At 46.4% G+C, this 22,278-nt stretch overlaps 1 protein-coding gene, 1 non-coding gene and 1 pseudogene across 2 annotated transcripts; all 3 read left to right on the plus strand.

Moving 5' to 3' along the window:
- The first annotated feature begins 801 nt into the window (after nt 1-801).
- SOWAHD (sosondowah ankyrin repeat domain family member D) lies at nt 802-3,024 on the plus strand. The gene has a single exon (XM_008156850.3). The coding sequence runs from the start codon at nt 1,477-1,479 to the stop codon at nt 2,440-2,442; it is 966 nt and encodes a 321-aa protein (XP_008155072.1). The 5' UTR covers nt 802-1,476; the 3' UTR covers nt 2,443-3,024.
- Nucleotides 3,025-9,338: 6,314 nt separating this feature from the next.
- Nucleotides 9,339-9,483, plus strand: LOC114228151 (small nucleolar RNA SNORA48; annotated as a pseudogene).
- A 4,188-nt stretch (nt 9,484-13,671) lies between these two features.
- On the plus strand, nt 13,672-13,781 carry LOC114228154 (U6 spliceosomal RNA). The gene has a single exon (XR_003614254.1). It is a non-coding gene; the product is annotated as a U6 spliceosomal RNA (small nuclear RNA).
- Nucleotides 13,782-22,278: the final 8,497 nt, after the last annotated feature.

Here is a 22,278-nt window from a genome sequence, read left to right on the forward strand (position 1 = left end):
GCCCTGGTTGCGGGCACATCCCCAGTGGGGGGCGGGGGGTGCAGGAGGCAGCTGGTCGATGTTTCTCTCTGATCGATGTTTCTGGCTCTCTGTCCCTTTCCCTTCCTCTCTGCAAGGAGTCGATAAAATATATTTAAATAAATAAAAAAGGGTTACAAATGCATAAGCTGTCATGAAGGAAAGCTCAAGATATTTAGGGCTGATTCCCAATATTTGAGGGCCAAGGAGGAAAAGCCTCTGATACTTTCCATCACTGTCGGGCCCAGTGGTGTGAGCCCCCATCCCTCAGGCCTACACTATTGGACCAGCCTCCTAACTTCCTGCCTCGGCTTCTCCCATAATCATTTCCCTAAATACCACCTTAATCATAGCTGTGCTCCTCTCTGGCTCAAGAACATTCTGTGGATCCCAATTGCTCACTGACTGAACTCCCTAACATGGGGTGAGGGAGGGGACAGGAGGCAAGAGCTACCATTTATTGAGGGAAGAAAAGAGCAAAGAGAAGGCCAGTGTTAGGAGTCCAAAGGTAAAATATCATCCTCTTTTAAAAGCCCCTGAGCTCTGAGTTCACAGAAATCAGCAGGTCCCTGAGGGAGAGAGCAGAACACATCTCTGAAGAGGGCAGGGCGTTCCCCTAGCCTCTGACTCAGATTCACCTGCACCTGCTTTTTCAAGCCAACCTGGGAGAGGTTAAAGAGGAGAGAAGAGGGTGGAGCAGGGACCTGGGGTGGGTGGGGCCGTGGAATACCCCTTCTCCATTCCGGGAAAGTCTCTACCTGGGCCCTGGCCTCAGGTTTCTGAAGGAATCCCGCGTAGTTCTGGGCGCTGCGGGAATGACAGCACGAAGGGCAGAGCAGGCGAATCCGCGTCACACGGGTTAGCCTGGCGGCCTCCGTGAATGCTAGGCTCGGGACAAAGGCGGCTCGGGGACAAAGTACAGGGAGACTCTTGAGGAGATAAGAAGGACGGTCCAAGGAAGGGGGCGGGGAGAGAGCACCCAGGAGCCTTGGCTGCCGCAGCCGAGCTCAGCCCGCCGGGGAGGGGGCGCCCTCGAACCTCTTCCTCTCAGCAGCTGCTGGGATGCGGAGAACGGCTGCTGGGGGGCAGTTGGGCTGCTCGGGGCGACTTTGGGGGCCGCTTGCAGCCCTCCCCCCGCGGGCCAGGAGGCGGGGCCTCCCGGCTTACCTGGCCATTTGGGGCGGGGCCGCCCGCAATCGGGCGGCTGTGGTGGCGGCGGTACCCAGTGCACCGGACTACCCCTCCACGCCCCCACGCCCGCGCGGGGGCCCTCCCTCGGCTCATTCGTTCTCTCCCTCTCTCCCCCTCTCCCCTCCCCTCATTTGCTCCCTCCCTTCTTCCCTCGGAGCCCAATTGCTCAAGCCGCTTCCTTCCCCAGCGCCAGTTCCTCTCCTAGTGGGGCCCGGGAAGGGCTGCGAACGCTAGAAACGCGGAGCGCGGCGGCGGAGCTGCAGGACCATGGCCGAGCCCGGACAAGCCGCGACGCCGGTGCCCAGAGCCTCCCTGCCGTGGAGCGCGCACAGCCTGCGGAGCTTCCCGCAGCCCCGCCCCTCCAGAGTGGACGCCGTCAGCCTCGGCAGGTACCGGGGCACAGCCGCCGCCTCCCGGCAGGCCTCCTTGCACGGCTCGCTGACGCACTCGGGAGCGGGCTCAGGGCGCCGGCGGGGAATGCTGCGGGAGCTGTTGGGGCTGCAGGGAGCAGCTCCCGCCGGGTGGCAGTCCGAGGGGCGCACGGAGGAGCAGTCCCCGGGCGGGCCGAACGGCGCGGGCAGCGGCAGGCTGTGCCTGGAGCCCCGGGAGCACGCGTGGATACTGGCGGCCGCCGAGGGCCGCTTTGAGGCGCTGCGGGAGCTGCTGGAAGCCGAGCCGGGGCTGCTCCTACGGGGCGACCCGATCACCGGCTACTCGGTGCTGCACTGGCTGGCCAAGCACGGGCGCCACGAGGAGCTCATCTTGGTGCACGAATTCGCCCAGCGCCAGGGGCTGCAGCTCGACGTGAGCGCCCCGGGGAGCGGCGGCCTCACGCCCCTTCACCTGGCGGCTCTGCAGGGCCACTACCTGGTCATCAAGGTGCTGGTGGGCGCCTTGGGAGCTGACCCCACGCGCCGTGACCACAGCGGCCACCGGGCCTGTTACTACCTGCGGCCCGACGCGCCCTGGAGCCTGCGGGAGCTGTCGGGGGCTGAGGACTGGGAGAAGGCGAGCAACTGTGAGCGGGACAATGCCAACAACAACAGCAGCGGCGCCACCACCGCCACCGGGTGGACGCTGCGAAGGACTCTGAACTCACTGGGTGCGATGGCCGCGGAGACAACGATGAGAGAGGTGGCGTTGCCCAGCAAGGAGAAGGACTCCGCGGGCAGCCGGGTGGCGCAAATTCAAGGTTTTTTCCGCCAGATGTTCCCCTTCTTCCAGGACCGTTGAGAGCGACGTAGACGAGAGTGCAAGAGGGATCGCGCCACTGTAGCGAGGCCTCGGTCCTCCCTTGTCCCAGATTCCACTGAAGGGGCTGTGCGGCCCAGTGCGCTGGGCCTGCAATGAGCAGACCACATCCGGTCTGTCTCAGGTACCTGTCACCCGTCTCCTGCAGTCACTGGCCAGGAGACATGGAGACCAGGCATCCTCCTCCCCTCCACCCCCGTCCCGCCCCCCCCAACCAAGAGAGAGCAAAGACCAAGCTGTCCTGGAGCCCAATCCCAAAAGGAGTTGGAGTTAGGGGCAGGAGCGCGGTCCTGCTTGGGAGAGGGAAAGTTAAGCTTCCAGTAGCCATTTCTGATCTGGCACAAGTTTTGGTTTATTACTAGAATGAGTTAAGACTGTAAACCACTAATGCAGAGTAAGCGCCTAACTGCAGGCTTGACTTGGCTACTAAGGGGTCACACTGTGCTGCCAGAGTCAGCCCCTGGCTCCCTGTTCCTGAGACAACCAGGGCTTACTGGTACTTTTTCAAATGTATCATGGATGACTTCTTAAGCATATTAAAGTGGAGTTGTTTTCCTTTCACATGACAAAGCTGTCCTTTGATTTTTTTTCATTAACCACTGAGGTGGGGGAAGCTTCCAACATTTGCAGGGAAGAGGTCACCCACCCATGGCCAGGAGCTAGTGATCCAGGGCAGGCTCTGGACCTCATTCTCAGAGCAAATGGCTAAGCTGTGCACTGAAGGAGCTACTTTCACCTTGACTCTGAGTAGAGACCCACAGTTTAACTATTGGGCTCTTGAGCAGCTAGGTCTGGGCTCTGGCACAGTCTCCTCCTAGAGTTGTGTGTAGGGGAAAGAAGGGTAGTAAAAGGAGAAAGCCTCCGGATGTACATTGCTGATACTTTGTGGTGAGTCATGTCATTTACCTGGACTTCTGCCCTCCAGTGAGACACACCCTCTGGCACTTTTTTCTGCGATAGGGCTTTAATCATCATCTTTTGCTTTTGCTTTTTTTTTTTTTTTTTAAATCCTCACCCGAAGATATGTTTCCATTAATTTTTAGGGAAAGTGGAAGTGAGAGGGAAAGAGAGAGAAATATTGATGTGAGAGAAACACATCGATTGGTTGCCTCCTGCATGTACCCCCACCAGAGCCAGGGCCGGGGAGGATCCTGCAACCGAGGTACGTGCTCTTGACCGGAATCAAACGTGGGACCTTTTGGTCCACAGGCCAACGCTCTATCCACTGAGCCAAACCGGCTAGGGCATCATTTGCTTTTTTTAAAGTACACTTAATATATAAGCTGTAGTTTGAAAAATTGTCCCAAACAGTTGAACTGAGTAGAATACAGCACAGTTAACTTGAAAACTGAAAGGAGGGCAAAGCAGTTGGAGACTAGAGTTGTGTATAGGGGGAAGAAAGGTGGTAAAAGAAAAAAGCTTCTAAATATACATGCTGCCTTAGAGAATATTTTAAAAAATAGTGCTGTATTCCTGTAGCTCTTGCAATGGACTGGTGTGTCCGAAGCCCTCCCATCTCAGTCCTTGAACACCAGGGAGAAATTGAGTCACTACAGAATACAGAAACCACCCTGTGCCCATTCATTCAAATTTCCATCTCTGCCTACCTAGTTGGGCCTATTTGCTCTTTTTTATTACCCACTCTGTGCCCCCAAACAATCCCACCTTCCCTTAATAACCCGTTAGATTCCTCTCATCCATGAAAGGATCCAAACCCTTCCTATTGGTGTTTTCTTCCTGTCCCACGTCTCTAGGAACGGCACCTTAAACATATTTATTCCTGGCTTCTGGCATTTGGCATCAGCAGCTGGCATAACCCTCCTGCATCTTTTGTGCCCATTTTATAGATACAAATTGGCTAACTGATGCAAGACTTCAGTTTCTGTTCCACAACCTCCCCCTTGACAACTGCCAAGGTGGGTTGGGCTTGGTGGAGGCTGCCAGGGCAGAGCCTTCCTGCCACATGGCTGAGCCTGTGGGTTCCAGGCTTGGAGGGAAGATTAGCATGTGCCTTTGCCCAGCATTCAAAGGGCACTTATATCAGTAGTCTCCTCCCCATAGGCTAAGTTTGAACCTAAGCATCTTAACTATTAGCAGATTTGGGGACCTGAGGCCAGCATCTGCCTTGCTCTTTGCAAAATGAAAACCAAGTCAGCTAGAAGATTTGAAAGCGGCTTTCTATAGTTTTTCCTGTAGTCAGCTATTTTTCCCCACAGACTTTTCTCATCATGTGATATTGCCTAGCCTACCTCCTCCATGTAAAATTGAGGTTTGGCTGCAGGGGACGTACTCCCATTCTGAAAACTCTCCATGCCTAACATCAAGCCATTGGCATTTCTGGTATGCTTTTCGAGGCAAGACTGGTATGCTTACCCCAAGAGAAAGAACAAATTCCCTGAGAAACTTCTTTCCTGGGAAGCAAAACGGAGTCGAGCAGATGATGCGAATCTGCATTGTAGTGGGGCTTGCAGAGGAGAAAGGAGACCGGAAGTAGGGCTGTGAGGTGTAAACATAGGGGGAAGGGTGCTGCTCAGAGGGCAGGGCCTGGCCCAGGCTGAAAGATGCTGGAAAGGCTCCGGGAAGAAGGTAATTCCTGATCTGAGGCATGGGTGAGTGGGAGATGGTCAGTGAAGGGGGAGGGCCCTCCTGGCAGAGCCAGTGGAGTGTATAAGGGCCAGTACACCCAGTACCAGGAAATGTAGGTCAGCGTGTTTGGCAGGAAGGTGGGAGCTAGGGAGTAACTAATGGTAAAGCTAGAGAAGTGGGTGGGGGGTCCAGATCACTGAGGGTCTCATAAGTCATACTAAAAGAAGAACATTGTTCAAATGACACTTATATCAGTAGTATAATAGTAGATATTGATTTTCACTTAAGGTACCTGGGAGCCATGGAAAGTTTCCAAGCAGAGGAGTAACATGAAGTTTTACCAAAATCACTCTGCCAGTCATGTTGAGGATGGATGTGCTAGGGGAGATACCTTGGGGAAAATGAATCACAGAAGCAGTGTTTCTGGAGAAAACCAAGAAAAGTCATGCTTCAGCAGGGAAGTTCAAAGACCCCCATAGAGGTCAGTGGCTTTCAAACTTTTTTTTCTTCTCAATAGATTTTGATCTAATAAATCTTATTTTGAAGCCCCAGGTGTAAAACTGACAAATTGAGACTAGGTTGCTGAGCTCCCCACCTGCCGCCTCTGTCTTAGACAGTAGCATAGGGGAAGGGGGGGTGTCCCTGGAGCAAAATTCAAAACCACTGATGTAGGGAAAAGCTCTCAGCCTAACCTGGGTTCCATCCTGACTGCTGACTATCTGGCTTTGAACAAATCACTTATCTCTCTGAGTTGCAATTTTCTTATCAGCAAAATGGGAACAATACAATCTCCCTTGAGGTTTGTTCTGAGGATTGCAGATAAGTGCGAGGTCTAGTACCTGCAGGACACACAGGAAATAGGAAATGACAGCTATTGTTGGGCAGAATTGAAAGGTGCACAGCAGGCTTTTGTGGTGAAACTATTTTACCTGCTAGCCTAGTCTAGGAAGGATCTTGTGGTTACCTGTATTATCCCACTCTAAAATGTGTCCACATTGCTTGCAAGTTATTTCCTCCCTGTGCCAGTTGAGTGGCTTTGCCTCAAAGGAGATGTTGGTTCCTCGGCTGATGTTCTTCACAACCTACATTCTTTTACTTTAGGCACAATTGTAACAAGCTGCCTTACCTTGTTCTAGGCTCATAGAAGTAAAAGCAGCAACTTAATAAGTGCCCATCAAATATTAAATAGGTTAGATATTGTTTCCTGTGTGAACGAAAGAAGCCGCCTGCTAACCTGACAAGCTCAGGGGATGCCTGCGTGGCAGTCTTGAAAACTCAGAGACCTAAAATAACCACAAAAGATGGTTTGAAAATTAAATACTTAACTACGAACAGGTTCTAGTGGGTAGTCATGTCCTAGTCCAATATCTTCCCTGACAAAGATCAACTTAGATCTTCTTTACTGAGCCCATTTGCCTTTTTGCCTCTAAGATAACATATCTGTGAGATGTCTGGGTAACTTGTAACTTCCTTTTTACCCCGGACCCCTCAGGGCACAACAAATGGCACCGGGACATTCCCTCATTGTTATTGTTATCAAGTTAATTGTCAACTGTTAATTACGTTAAAGTATCCTGTATCCATCTCTGTAAGAGAAGCACATGTCCATCATTTCGCTTTTCACCCTATCACAGAGGTTTCCCCGCTTTGCTTTGTCCCACCTCCCTAATCTATCACCAATGGATTTCATGTAACTCACCTAAGTCCCTTTCCTTTGATTTCAATGTATAAAAATAGATGTAACCCTGCATTCTCTGGAGCATTATCTCAATTCATTGAGGTTCTGCTTCCCGGCATATGTCGACAGTTTGGCTCAAATAAACTCACTAAAATTCTTTACAGGTTTCAATGGTTTTTTTTTTCGTTAACACCAGGTAAAATCATAAACTGGGCCCTAGCTGGTTTGGCTCAGTGGATAGAGCATCTGCCTGCGGACTGAAGGGTCTCAGGTTCAATTCTGGCCAAAGGCACATGCCCAGGTTGCGGGCTTGATCCCCAATAAGGGGTGTGCAGAAGGCAGCCAAACAATGATTCTCTCTCATCATTGATATTTCTATCTCTCCCTCTCCCTTCCTCTCTGAAATCAATAAAAATATATATTTTTTAAAAATAATAATAAACTGGAGTCAGAGCTAAACCTGAAATCCTCTGAAGAGAATAAAAGTATACAAGTCGGTTATCTCCTGACTCTATAATCTGTGAAAATGCCTTCCTCCCATTCCAGCCAACATACCCTACATTCCACACTCAGCCTCCATGTCTTCTATTTCCGTTTATTTTAATGAAGGAGCATGCCTGTCTTCTTTCAAGATGTAACTCATGCAGTCAACCCGTCTCCTTCAAGGGCCTTATTCCCTCAATCCCTTTCCTGTATCTTCAAGCTTACCCTCCGTTTAGTTCAGTGCAATAACATTTATTGAGTGACTACTAGGAGCCAGGCTCTTTGGGTGACGAACAGGCTCAAGTTTCCCCCAGCCTTCTGGCTTAATCTTATGACTCTCTTCTCTTCACAGCCAAGCCTCTCAAAGAGATCACCTCCCCTCTTTACGTACCTTTTTTTTTCTAATTCTTTTTTTTTTATTGATTGATTTTAGGAAGAGAGAAACAATGAATGTTCTACTTATTTACGCATTCATTGGTTGCTTCTTATAGGTGCTCTGACCAAGGATTGAATCCATAACCTTGGCCTATCATGACAATGCTCTAAGGAGCTGTGAGGTATTGGCTAGGGCTTTCCTCACCTCTTAATCGCTCCTCAACTCTTTGTATTCTGGTTTTTGCCTCCATCATCCCAGTGCAATTGCTTCCTCAAAGGTTGCCTATGATGAACTTCCATCTGCCAAATGCAAGTCCTTATCTTAGTTCACTTCTTGGCCTCACTGGTCAATGTTGGTTACTTCTTCCTCCTTGAAACCCTCTTCTCTAGTCTTCTATTACCTCCTATAGCTCTAATTACTGGTGTTTATCAAGCTGAAGTCCCAGAAACTTTTCTCTTCACTCTATATTCTCTCCCTAAGTCATTTCATCCCTTCTCTATTACCCTTCGTCACTCTACTCCATCCACACAGTCAGTCCTTCTTCTTCTTTTTTTTTAAATATATTTTATTGATTTTTTACAGAGAGGAAGAGAGAGGGATAGAGAGTTAGAAACATCGATGAGAGAGAAACATCCATCAGCTGCCTCTTGCCCACCCCCTACTGGGGATGTGCCCGAAACCAAGGTACATGCCCTTGACCGGAATGGAACCTGGGACCCTTGAGTCCGCAGGCCGACGCTCTATCCACTCAGCCAAACCAGTTTCAGCACAGTCAGTCCTTCTTGCTGTTCCTAAAAAGAGCCATGTTCTTCTGAACTCTGGTATTCCTACATGCTGTTCCCTCTCCAGAAACACTCTTCCCTCTATTCCTTGCCTCTCTCCCTCCTCTCCGCCCCCTCCCCTGCACCCCCACATCTGGTTCATTCCCACTTATCCTTCAGATGTCAGTTTAAATGTCACCTCCTTAGGGAAGTCTTCCCTGCTCCTCAGGCAAGGTTAGCACCTCACCTGGTCTGCTCTTCATAGTCTTTAACACACTTGAAATTATTCAAGCAGTTATTAGATTAGTATCTCTCCTGCCCCCACTAGACTTAACTTCCAGGAGAACAGAGACCAAGTCTGTCTTATTCACCACAGAATCCCTAGTTCCTGGTAGATGGAAGGTGCTCAATTAATAGGTATTAATTGTCAATAGAATCATAGATTTGGTCTCAAAAGCACAGAAACAAAGAGCTATGTCACTTGGCTAGGCTACAGTCCCACTTGGGGACCACCCACACCTGTGAGGTCCAGTATGCCCTTCCTGAAAGCCTGCCCTATTAATTCCCAATCTGCCAAGTCTGGCCTCATCATTGCAAAAGCCAATTCCTTGCAATCAATCACTTAATATATATACCCCTGCTGGTCCTGCCTCTCTGATTGAACCCTGACTCATACAAAAAGCAACCATGTTATTCCAAGATGATAAGTTTATGATCAGATTAAAGTTTATTCTGATGGAACATACATAATATCATTCCTCAATAAAAGGAAACAAGATCCCTTGGCTCCTTGGAGAAATGGCTGGTTCTAGGGCTAGGGAAGTAATAAATTATAACCGAAAGTATAAAATAAATATCCATAAGTCTATTTTGATATGAAGAAATGATAGAATAAACAAACAAATACATAAATAGAGAAGAAGAGTCAAATCTCCCAAGCAGAAAAATCCCAAATAATTTATGGAGATACTCCTCTGTTAAAGAGGGGAGTGTAACCCCCTGGCAATGGGCAAGGAGACACCTGATTGGTGGTGTTGCTCTTATATCAATCAGGGGCAAAGCAGATGTACAGTCCTTAGTTCATCCTAGCTTGATGCCAGTGTCGGTGGCCAGAGCTGTTTCATGCCTGAGGCACATAAAAAATAAATAAATAAATAAATAAAAAAAAGAGGGGAGTGTAACTCCCCACTCCTTAAAGAGAGCTACATGACTTGGGGTGGTGAACATACAATACAATATACAGATGATGAATTCTAGAATTGTATACTTGAAACCTATATAATTTTATTAACCAGTGTCACCCCAATAAATTCAATGTGTGTGTGTTTTTAAGAGAGCTACACATTGTTACTTCCCTCCAAAGAGTACAGTTGGGAAGGGAGAAGAATGAGTAACTTTACAGTGGAGAAACCTGACCAACACTACTAGAGCCAGGTGAACAAGGCCAGTATCAAATCATGTTGATTTGATCTGATAAGAATGGCACTTTACCTCTGTGATCTTCTTTCCTAAAACTTATAACCTCAGTCTCACCATGAGAAAAACATCAAACAAAATCCAATAGAGGGGCACCCTACAAAATATTTGACCAGTACCCCTCAAAATTGTCAAGGTCGTCAAAAACAAGGAAAGTCTGAGACACTATCACAGTCAAGAGGAGCCTCAGGAGGCCCTGGCTGGTATGGCTCAGTTGGTTGAGCATCCTTCCCATGCACCAAAAGGTCGCTGGTTCGATCCCCAGTAAATAAATACATTTATTTGTTATTGATTGATTTGAGAGAGAGAAGAAGGGAGGGAAGGAAATTTGTTGTTTCGCTTATTTATTTTTGGTTGATACTTATATGCACCCTGATTGGGGATCAAACCCACAACCTTGGCATATCGGGATGATGCTCTAACCAACTAAGCTACCTGGCTAGGGCAATTTCCCCATTTTATAGTCCAGGAAACTGAGACACAGGGAGTGGAAGTGACTTGCCCAAGGTCTCACAGCTGGAAGGTGATAGAATCAATGTTCCAAGTCATCAGATAGTCTGACTCCAGAGTCTGAACTCTTAACTCCTTCACTCTGTTCTGTAAGACAAATCCTAGGTCTTGTTCTAACTCATCCCTTCCCAACCCTAGGGAGCTTTGATCCACTGACTATTTGAATGTGTCTGTCTTCCTACCTGTCCCTCTTTTTCTCTGTACTTCAAGTCATTATGCAAACAATCTGTCACTCCCAGATCAAAATAAAACCTCTCCCTTAACCCCACAGCTACCTCCAGTTCTCTCCTGACTTGCATATCCACAACCCAACTGTTTATTGGAAATCTCCACCTGGAAGTCTCACAGCCATCTCAAACTAAATACAACTGACCCTTGAACAATGAGGAGGTTAGGGGCACCTACCCCTGCACAGCTGAAAATCCACATATCACTTTCGACTCTCCAAAAACTTAACTACTAATAGCCTGCTGTTGACTGGAAGCCTTACCAATAACATAAAGAATCAATAAATAGCCGAAACCGGTTTGGCTCAGTGGATAGAGCGTCGGTCTGCGGACTGAGGGGTCCCGGGTTCGATTTCAGTCAAGGGCATGTACATTGGTTGCAGGCACATTCCCGGTGGGGGGTATGCAGGAGGCAGCTGATCGATGTTTCTCTCTCATTGATGTTTCTAGCTCTCTATCCCTCTCCCTTCTCTCTGTAAAAAATCAATATTTTTTTAAAAAAGAATTGATAAATACATATTTTGTACATTGTATGTATTATATATTATATTCTTACAATGAAGTAAGCTAGTGAAAAGAAAGTTTTCTTAAGAAAATCAAACGGAGCCCTGGCCGGTGTGGCTCAGTTGGTTGAGCATCATCCCATGCACCAATAGGTCCTTGGTTTGATATCCCGGTCAGGGCACATGCCCCAGCTGCAGGCTCAATCCCCGGTAGGGGGCGTGCAGGAAACAACCAATTTCTCCCCCACCCCCACCCCCCCGTGTTTCCTCTCTCACTAAAATCAATAAAAACATATTTTAAAAAAGAAAATCATAAGAGAAAATACATCTACAGTATTTTTTTAAATATCTGCAAATAAATGGACCCCCACAGTCCAGCTGGCCACATGCCTGGCTTTTGGGCTTGTTCCCTAGTGTGGGGCCTGCAGGAAACAGCCAATCAATGGTTCTCTCTCATCATTGATTTTTCTCTCTCTCTCCCACTCCCTTCCTCTCTGAAATCAATAATAAAATAAAATTTAAAAAAAATGGACTCCCACAGTTCAAACCCATTTTGCTCAATAGTTGCACATCCAAAACTGAAACCTTGATCCTTCCACCCTCCCACCAGAAAACTATTTTTCTCATGGTCTTTCCCTCTCAGTAAATTATACCACTGTACACACTGTTGCTCAAGCCAGAAACTTGGGCATCATCTTTGCAAACTCCCTCTTTCTTCTCCCCTACTCAGTCAATCACAAGTCTTGTTGATTCTACTAAATCTCTCTTATCTGTCCATTTCAATCCATCTCCACTGCCTCTGCCCTAGAGTCACCATCATTTCTCACCTGGACTACAAACCACAGCCTCTTACTAGTCTCTACTTCTAGCATACTATGCCCCACCCCCAACCAGCCCGATCTCAGAAATCCACTGCTAAACTCAGTGATTTCTTACACCCAAACTGGAGAGGCCACTATCCAATTCCAAACCCTTCAACGTTTCCCTGGGTCTCAGGGTAGAATCCAAGCAAGCTCCCTCTCAAGGCTTAAAGGCTCCCTACGATCTGGCCCCAGCTTGTCTCTCCAGCCTCATCTTCTCCACCCTCCTTACTAATTTCCTCTAGGCAGTTTCTCCCACCACCCTATAAGTTCCCTTTCTACACTGTCAACTCACAGAGCGGCTTTCAGTTCTCTAAGTCTCCCAGCTTTCTCTTTACTGGGCATTTTTGCTAGTCTACTTCCTCTGTATAGGATATGATGTATGCCATATTCCACGCCCCCCCAGACCTAATTCCTCTTCAGCCTTCAGGGCTCAGCCTGCCTCCCCCACACCCCTAACTACCCCCACCCACCATTGCCTACTCAGAGCAGGTTCCCAAGGACCTGTGCCGTCCTTACCACAGCACTCGATACTAGGGGTGCAACTGTCTGCACGCTCGCCTGCCCACTGTAGACTGTAAGCCCGTGAAGATGAGAGCTCACTGCTGTATCCCAGCACTCCTGCACTGTGTCTGCCCTGTAATCTATAATGGGTGTTTGTGGAATAAATAAGTGCAAGTTGGAGGTAGCTGACCTTGAATTTATATCCACAGGTCAGGCTTTCTGATTAAACTAATAGTTGTTTTGTGGTTCATTCACCTTCTGTTCCCATGTCCTCCTCCCATTGGTGAGTCCTGTGAAACACTTTTTCTAATGAATACCATATCAGACACACATCTAGAGAATTATAAATGGGCCATTGGAGGTTCATGATTTTAGAAGCAACTTCCTCATTTCAAATGGAAGAAAACTGAAGTCCCAAAAGCTGAAGTGGTTTGTTAGTGGCAGGCTCACTGCATCTAGAAATATGTAAGTTCAGAACACTTCCCTTGGGCCCTATAAATACTTCTCTCTCATTGTGCTTATAATACTGTATGATAATGGTCTATGTGTCTATGTGTAAAACTGGGACCCAGCCTCAGATTTCTTCATTCCAGTACTCTTTCCCCCCTTATACCATGCTGTGACAGATTAAAGATGACCATGAGTTCTTTGATACTTTTCCCAATGACAGGTGGGATCTATATCCTCATCCCTTGAATACAGGTGGGTTCTGTAACTGCTTAGATCCGTGGTCGGCAAACTCAAATATCAACAGTACAACGATTGAAATTTCTTTTGAGAGCCAAATTTTTTAAACTTAAACTTCTTCTAACGCCACTTCTTCAAAATAGACTCGCCCAGGCCGTGGTATTTTGGGAAGAGCCACACTCAAGCAGCCAAAGAGTAACAAGTGGCTCACGAGCCGCAGTTTGCCGACCACTGGCCTAGATCAATACAATACAGCAAAAGAGATACACTTGGCAGCCCAAGATGAAAATGACAGATCCCTTCTAAAAATTTATTAAGAATTTCATGATGGTAGTGCTCACATCGGCAACACATATACTAAAATTAAAACAATACAGAGCCCTGGCTCAGTTGGTTGAGCAGATTCCCAAGCACCAAGAGGTAGCCACTTTGATTCCCGGTCTGCGCACGTGCCCAGGTTGTGGTCTCAATCCCCAGTAGGGGGCGTGTGGAAGGCAGCCTATTGATGTTTCTCTCTCTCTCTCTGACATGGATGTTTTTCTCTCTCCCTCTCCCTTACTGTCTCTCTAAAATCAATGAAAAACATATTTTTAAAAAAACGATACAGAGAAGATTAGCATGGCCCTGGCACAAGGATGACATACAACTTTGTGAAGTATTCTACATGTTAAGGCCACGGAGATGTAGTGTACAGCATGGGGAATACAGTCCATGCTATTGGAATAATTTGTACAATGATAGATGATTATTTAACTGTGTGGTGATCACATCATAATATATCCTATATAATAAAAGGCTAATATGCAAATCAACTGAATGGTGGAACTACCAGTGGCTATGATGCGTACTGACAGCCAGAGGGCAGACGCTCAACACAGGAGTTGCCTCCTGGTGGTCAGTGTGCTCCCACAGGGGGATCCGCTCATCCAGAAGCCGGACTCACGGCTAGGGAGCGGCAGCACCAAGGATGTCCAACTAACGGCTTAGGCCAGCTCCCCGCAGAGCTCCCAGACTGCAAAAGGGCACAGGCTGGGATGAGGGACCACCCCCCGACTCCCCGAGTGCACTAATTTCATGCACTAGGCCTCTAGTATATATATATATATATCGAGTCACTATGCTGAACACCTGAAACTAACATATTATTGTATGCCAACTTAATGTTAATAAAAATGTTTTAATGTCAAGATGGCAAAATCAGGGCATAAAACTAAGTACAGGGCCCTGTGTGGCTGCTTAGGTCACAGGCCCATGAAGCTGGTCCTGGTGTCAGTTTCAGGGCCCAGGTTTTAAGAGACTGGCAGCTTTCAGTTCCTGTCTCTTGGGACACTCAGTCCAGCCAGCTGCCGTGTAAGCACTCAACTGCCCTGAGCTGAGATCACCACACCATGAGAAGCCCAAGTCACATGGAGAGGCCCTGGTGGATGACGGGCCATCTGGAGAGAGACCAAGGAGCACCAAGGTGATCAGCACATGAGTGAAGAAGCCATCTTGGGAATGGGTCCTCTAGTTCCTGCCACCCAGCCAAGGTCTGCCCAAGTTCCTGACCCACAAAAATGTGATAGAAACAAAATGTCTGTTTTAAGCCACTAAGTTTTGGCATAGTTTGTTACCCAGTAATAGATGAAAAAATATACTGTCTCTAGTGTTCTTCAAAATGTCAGTTATTAAGTCCTGACAATAAACCAAGCATTTTTATTTATTAATGGGTAGGGTCCCTAGTGGCTGCCAGCCACAGGACAGGGCCTCCCTTCCCCAGCTGCTGGCTGCTGACCGGGGCCTTCCTTCATTCTGCACCACCCTCTAGTGGTCAGTGCACGTCATAGCAAGCAATCGAACTCCTGGTCAGTCGAATTCCCTAGGGGACACTTTGCATATTAGGCTTTTACATATATATAAAGGATTTATTTTTGTTAAATCTTCACCTGAAGATATTTTTCCATTGATTTTTTTAGAGAGAGTGGAAGGGAGAGGGAGAGACATAGAGAAACATCAATGTGAGGGAGACACATCAATTGGTCACCTCCTGCACGAGCCCTGACCAGGGCCTGGGCTGGGAAGGAGCCTGAAACCGAGGTATGTGCCCTTGATTGGAATCGAACCTGGGACCCTTCAGTACACTGGCTGATGCTCTATCCACTAAGCCAAACTGGCTAGGGCAAACCAAGCACTTTTAACACATTGTCTCATTTAATTGTCATAGCCAGTCTATAGCACAATATTACTATATTTTTAAAATATATATTTTTATTGAATTCAGAGAGGAAGTAAGAGAGAGATAGAAACATCAATGACACCCTAGCCGGTTTGGTTCAGTGGATAGAGCGTCAGCCTGTGGACTGAAGGGTCCTGGGTGCGATTCTGGTCAAGGGCACATACCTAGGTTGCAGGCCCGATCCTCAGCCATGGTCAGGGCTTGTGTGGGCAGCAACCAATTGATGTGTCTGTCTCACATTGACGGTTCTATCTCTCCCCTTCCCTTCCACTCTCTCTAAAAACCAATGGGGCCCTAGCCGGTTTGGCTCAGTGGATAGAGCATCAGCCTGCAGACTAAAGGGTCCCAGGTTTGCTTCTGGCGGGGGCACATGCCCAGTTGCAGGCTCAATACCCCCTAGTGGGGGGCAGGCAGGAGGCAGCCAATCAATGATTCTCTCTCATCACTGATGTTTGTATCTCTCTCTCCCTCTCCCTCCCTCCCTGAAATCAACAAAAATATATTTTAAAAAAGAAGAACAACAACAACAACAACAAAGTTGGAGGTATTATGCTACCTGATATCAAACTATACTACGGGGCCATAGTAATCAAAACAACAACAACAACAACAACAAAGTTGGAGGTATTATGCTACCTGATATCAAACTATACTACGGGGCCATAGTAATCAAAACAGCCTGGTGCTTGCATAAAAACAGACATATAGATCAGTGAAACAGAATAGAGAGCCCAGAAATAAACCCACGCCTTTATGGTAAATTAATCTATGACAAGAATATACAATAGGGTAAAGACAGTCTCTTAAATTGTTAGGAAAACTGTACAGATACATGCAAAAAAATGAAACTAGATTTCCTTCTTACACCATATACAAAAATAAACTCAAAATGGAATAAAGACTTAAATGTAAGATCCAAAACCATAAAACTCCTAGAAGAAAATACAAGCAATAAACTCTTTGACATTGCTCTTGGTTATATTTTTTTGGATGTGTTTCCTTGGGCAAGGGAAACAAAAGAAAAAATAAACAAATGAGAGTACATCAAATTAAAAGTTTTTGCACAGCAAAGGAAACCATCAACAAAATGAAAAGACAACCTACTGAATGGGAGAACATATTCACTAATGATACATCTGATAAGGGGTTAATATCCAAAATATATACAGAACTCATACAACTTAAGACCAAAAAGCAATATAAACCCAATCTGATTAAAAAATGAGCAGAGGACCCTGGCTGGGTAGCTCAGTTGGTTAGGGCATCGTCCCATACACCAAGGTTGTGAGTTCAATTCCCAGTTAGGGTACATACAAAAACCAACCAATGAATGCATACATAAGTGGAACAACAAATCGATGTGTTTTTTTTTCTTTCTCTAAAAAAAAGTCAATTAAAAATACAATGAATCCATGAATAAGAGGAACAACAAATTGATGACTCTCTTTTTAAAAAAATAAAATGGACAGAGGACCTGAGTACACATTTCTCCAAAGAGGACATAGAGATGGTCAACAGACATATGAAAAGTTACTCAAAGTCAGTAATCATCAGATAAATGCAAGTTAAAACCACAATGAGAAATCACCTTATACCCGTCTGAATGGCTATCATCAATAAATCAACAAACAAGTGTTGGTGAGGATATGGAGAAAAGGGAACCTTCATGCACTGTTGGTGGGAATGCAGATTGGTGTGTGGAAAACGATATGGAGGTGCCTCAAAAAATTAAAAATAGAACTATCATATAACCCAGCAATCTCATCTCTGGGTACTTATCCAAAGGAAACAGAAACACTAATTTGAAAAGATAATATGCATCCCTATGTTCATCGCAACATCCTATATAATAAAAGCCTAATATGCAAATTGTCCCCTAGGGCAATCTTTCAACCCAGAGTTTGACCGCTCACTATGATGTGTGCTGACCACCAGGGGGCAGCATGGAACATGGTGGGCGTCAGCAACGCGCTGTAACTTCTCACCAGCTACCTGGGGGTGGGGGTATGGTGAGAATGCAGGGTGCCCACCAAGCTCACTCTCACTCCCCCTGCTACACTCCCCCAGGATGCCAGGACTCACACACCGAGGAAGCCCCCATGTTCAAGTGCCAGTCGCCCACAAGGAGCCTGCCCTGCACCCGTGTCGCATCTTCCGGGTGAGCGGGGCCGCAGCCACTGAGACTGCAGAGGCCAGTCGGGCTCCCCATGGGTTCATGCAGGAGTCAATCTGCGAGGCCAGCCGTAAGAGAGCACGCTGCCTGTCCGGCTTCCCTGCAGCGCTGCTGCTTCCCATACTGTGCCCTGGCCTGCAGTGTCTGGCCGTACTTATTGCATCTCAGCATGGGGACTTGGGCGCTGTGACTTAGGCAGAGGGGGGTGTGTGGGGGCTCGGGGGCCTGGGGGCCCAGGTGCTGCCCAGGGCCCAGAGGTCAGCTGGGACCTTCCCTTCCATACCAGATGCTTGTGCTTCGATTGCCTGCCAGGCCTAGGGACTGCACCCATGCACAAATTCCGTGCACCAGGCCTCTAGTTATCTATATACTAGCCAAGATATGGACGTCTAAATGTCCATTGATAGACAATTGGAAAAAGAAAAGGTGGTATCCTATATAATAAAAGCCTAATATGCTAAGTATCTGACCATTCAACCATTCAACCATTTGCTATGACGCACACTGACCACCAGGGGGCAGATGCTCCAACCGGTAGGTTAGCTTGCTGGGGTTCGGCCGATGGGGACTGGGCAAGATGGGCTGAACACGCCCTGGAACCCTCCCCAGCCCCGACTGTGCACTGCTGGGGTCCCTCGGCCTGGCCTGCACCCTCTCACAATCCGGGACCCTCAGGGGATGTCAAAGAGCCAGTTTCAGTCTGATCCCAGCAGGCCAGGCCGAGGGACCCCACCGGTGCATGAATCTGTGCACTGGGCCTCTAGTATGTATATAATGAAATATTACTGAGCCATAAAAATAAATGAAATCTGCCCAGTCCGAGTGGCTCAGTTGGCTGAGCATTGTCCCATGCACTGAAAGATTGCTGGTTCCATTCCCAATCAGGGCACATACTTTGGTTGCAGGTTTGATCCCTAGGGGAGCATGCAGAAGGCAACTGATCAATTTTTCTCTCTCACATCAATGTGTCTCTCTCTCACTTCCTTTCTTGAAGCATGTCCTCTGGTGAGGATAAAAAAAAAAAATGAAATCTTGTCATTTGCAACAACATGGCTATGTTAAGTAAAATAGGTCATACAAACACTGCCCTGGCCAGTGTGGTTCAGTTGGTTGGACATAATTCTGTGCACTGAAAGGTTGCCAGTTCAATTCCCAGTCAGGGCATATGCCTGGGTTGCAGGCTTGATTCCCCAGTAGGGGGTATGCAGGAGGCAGCTGATCAATGTTTCTCTCTTCCTCTTTCTCTTCCTCTTTCTCTTCTTTCTTCTCTCTCTCTAAAAATAAAAATAAAAAATTTAAAGACAAGATACCATATGATTTCACGTATATATACAACCAAAAAATGAACAAACATGCCCTAGCCAGGTTGGCTCAGTGGATAGAATGTCGCCCTGCAACCTGAAGGGTCCCAGGTTCGATTCCAGTCAAGCTCACATACCTCAGTTGCAGGTTTGATTCCCCGGCCCTGGTCAGGGCCCCTGTGGGCAGCAACCAATAGATGTGTTGCTCTCACATCAATGTTTCTCTCTCTCTTGTCACTTCCACTCCCTTCCGCTCTGTTTAAAAATCAATGGAATAATATCCTTAGGTGAGGATTAACAATAACAACAAAAGAACAAACAATGAACAAAAAAGAAACAAACTCATATATACAGTGAACAAACTGATGGTTGACAGATAAAACGGGGTGGGGCTGAGTGAAAAACGTAAAGGGATTAAGTACAAATTGGTAGTTACAGAATAGTCATGGGGATGTAAAGTACAGCATAGGGAATATAGTCAACAATATTGTAATAACTATGTATGGTGCCAGGTGGGTACTATAACTATATATGGTGTCAGGAATTACATTTATGTGTGTGTATGTGTGTGTGGGGAAATCACTTTATAAGTTATATAAATGTGTAACCACTATGCTGTACATCTGAAAATAACATAATATTGAATGTGAACTGTAACTGAAAAGTTAAAAAAAATTAAAGATTTTTAAAAATTTTTAGAAAGAGAAAGAAACATCGATGTGAGAGTGTAACATCTATCAGCTGCCTCCTGCACACCCCCTACCAGGGATCAAGCCCACAACCTGCGCATGTGCCCTAACTGGGAATTGAACCAACAACCTTCTGGTACATGGGACAATGCCCAACCAACAGAGCCACACGGGCCAGGGCAACAATTTTAAATATTTTGCCAAGACCGGTTTGGCTCAGTGGATAGAGCGTCGGTCTTCGGACTGAGGGGTCCCAGGTTCGATTCCGGTCAAGGGCATGTACATTGGTTGCGGGCACATCCCCAGTGGGGGGTGTGCAGGAGGCAGCTGGTCGATGTTTCTCTCTCATCGATGTTTCTAGCTCTCTGTCCCTCTCCCTTCCTCTCTGTAAAAAATCAATAAAATATATTAAAAAAATTTTTTTAAATATTTTTTAAAAAAGAAAATGCATACGTAATCAACTTAATCCTTAGGTGTTTGATTGGCTATTTTGTTTTATTTTTTAAGTAAACATTTTGTTTTAGATTTACAGAAAAGTTGCATGAATATTAGAGTTGCTATACACTGAGTGGCCAGATTATTATGATCTCTGAACGCACAATAATCTGGCCACTCAGTGTTATATATTCTATATAATAAAAGGCTAATAAGCAAATTGTCCCCTCGACCAGGAGTTCGACCAGCAGGCAGGCCGGCCAACTGCCCATGTCCCCTCCCCCTGGCCAGGCTGGCCGGACCCCACCCATGCACGAATTCATGCACTGGGCCTCTAATACACACACACACACACACACACACACACTGAGTGGCCAGATTATTATGCGTTCAGAGATCATAATAATCTGGCCACTCAGTGTATACCCTGTACTCAGTTTCCCCTATGGTTATTTTTTCAATGTTTTCAATCACAACCTCTACCCTATGTTATTTGGAACTCAATGAAATACGTTTCAGAGAACACTTAAGAGTCCGGTGCTGGGCCATAGTATGTAAGCAGTTACAAGGGCTCCCTCCAGAAGCAGCAGCTCCAGATAAGACTCAGGGGAGTTCCTGAGTCTCTGGAGCATTTGATTTTAGCTTGGATGTCTTTGCAGTCCAAACCCAATAATATGTTTTTAGCTCAAAATGGTATGTCTTTTCAAATCCCACAGCTCATAGGCCTGTCTAATTTGTTTCAGGATTCTCTCTTTGTTTATTTGACATGTTATCTTTCCCACGTCTTGGTATTCCTGGAAGCTTCTGAAAATACCCACAGAAAAGCAAACTTAAACAAAAACCAGCAGACAGCACTGGGTGAACACTAGCAAACGGAAGAGGATCAAGGCCCAGAGACATAAGGTATTTCTTGAGGCAACACCAGGATTAGCACACAGGTCTGGTTTCCAGCTCAGAGCTCCACTGGAGTAAATGCTCTTGGGGTGCCTGTTCAGCCTGCGCTGCTCTCTCTGGAGGCCACCCAGCCCACCCAGAGCAGTCGATTATACAGGACCCTGTCCCCTCAGCCATAGCTGACTGACTCTTGACTGGGCCATTCAGGCTCACCCTCGCATGATGCTGCTATTGGGATTCAGTTGTTCCCACCCATTCCCACGGGCCAGCTAACCTGAGACAGAGAGAAGACAAGGCAGGTCAGTCAAGACAGACAAGAATAAAGTGCACATGCAGAAAGAAGCTATAAGAAAGGTCCTAAGGGGGAGAGCAGCCTGCCTGGCTTCTCAATGGCTTCAAAGCCATAGTTCTGGCCTTTTGAAGCCTGGCTGCCCCCTGCCCTGGGTTCCACAAGACATCTATGAAAGCAATTGGCTGGCCGGCATGGCTCAATATCAACCTATGAACCAGGAGGTCACGGAACCGGTCAGGACACATGCCTGGGTTGCGAGCTTGATCCCCAGTCGGGGGCGTTCAGGAGGTAGCCAATCAATGATTCTCTCTCATCATTGATGTTTCTCTCTCTCTCTCTCCCTTCCTCTCTGAAATAACATACATACACACACACACACACACACACACACACACACACACATATATACTGTATATATACACATATATACAGTATATATGTGTGTGTGTGTATAGAGAGCGTGCAACATATAGGAATGGCTCTAACACCGAAAGTTAATTTTCCTGTTCTTTAAAAAACAAGTTTTTCAGATTATAAATACTCATTGTAGAAATTTTAGCATTCTTTTCCTTATAAATAAAATCATTTTTGTTGTATCTATACATCCTAAGAAATATAAAAATGAAAACTAAATCACCTGTAATGAGATGCATACATGTTTGACAAAGGATATGTACGAAGATGTTCACAGCAACACTAGTGATAAAAGCCCCAAACTGGAAACTATATAAATACCTATCAACAGGAAAATGGGAAAATAAATTGTGGTGTATGCACACACTGGAACACTATGCAGCAATGAAACCGATGCAAACTACACGTAATAACTCGGGTCAATATGTGATTGTAGTGAGCAAAAGACAAAAGTGCAGTTTATTTCATTTATATAAAATATAAAAACAGGCAAAAGTAATCTATGCTTAGATGTTAGGATAGTGATTACACTTGGGGTGATAGTGACTGGAAAGGGGTCCAAGGAGGGGCTTCTGAGATACTGATCATGGTCTGTCTCCTAATCTGGGTGGTAGTGATGCAACTGGATTCACACTGTGAAAATTTATCACACTATACACTTATAAGTGCACTTTTCGTATGCATGTTATAATTCAAAAAAAGCTTTAAAAAATAGCTAATAATTCCAATATTGATAGCAGTGAGGTTTTTCATT

This window comes from Eptesicus fuscus, chromosome 1, assembly GCF_027574615.1.
Source record: "Eptesicus fuscus isolate TK198812 chromosome 1, DD_ASM_mEF_20220401, whole genome shotgun sequence".
Classification (NCBI taxonomy): Eukaryota; Metazoa; Chordata; class Mammalia; order Chiroptera; family Vespertilionidae; genus Eptesicus; species Eptesicus fuscus.

Coding starts and splice junctions, on each gene's coding strand:
- SOWAHD (XM_008156850.3), top strand. CDS start 1,477: ATGGCCGAGCCCGGACAAGCCGCGACGCCGGTGCCCAGAGCCTCCCTG.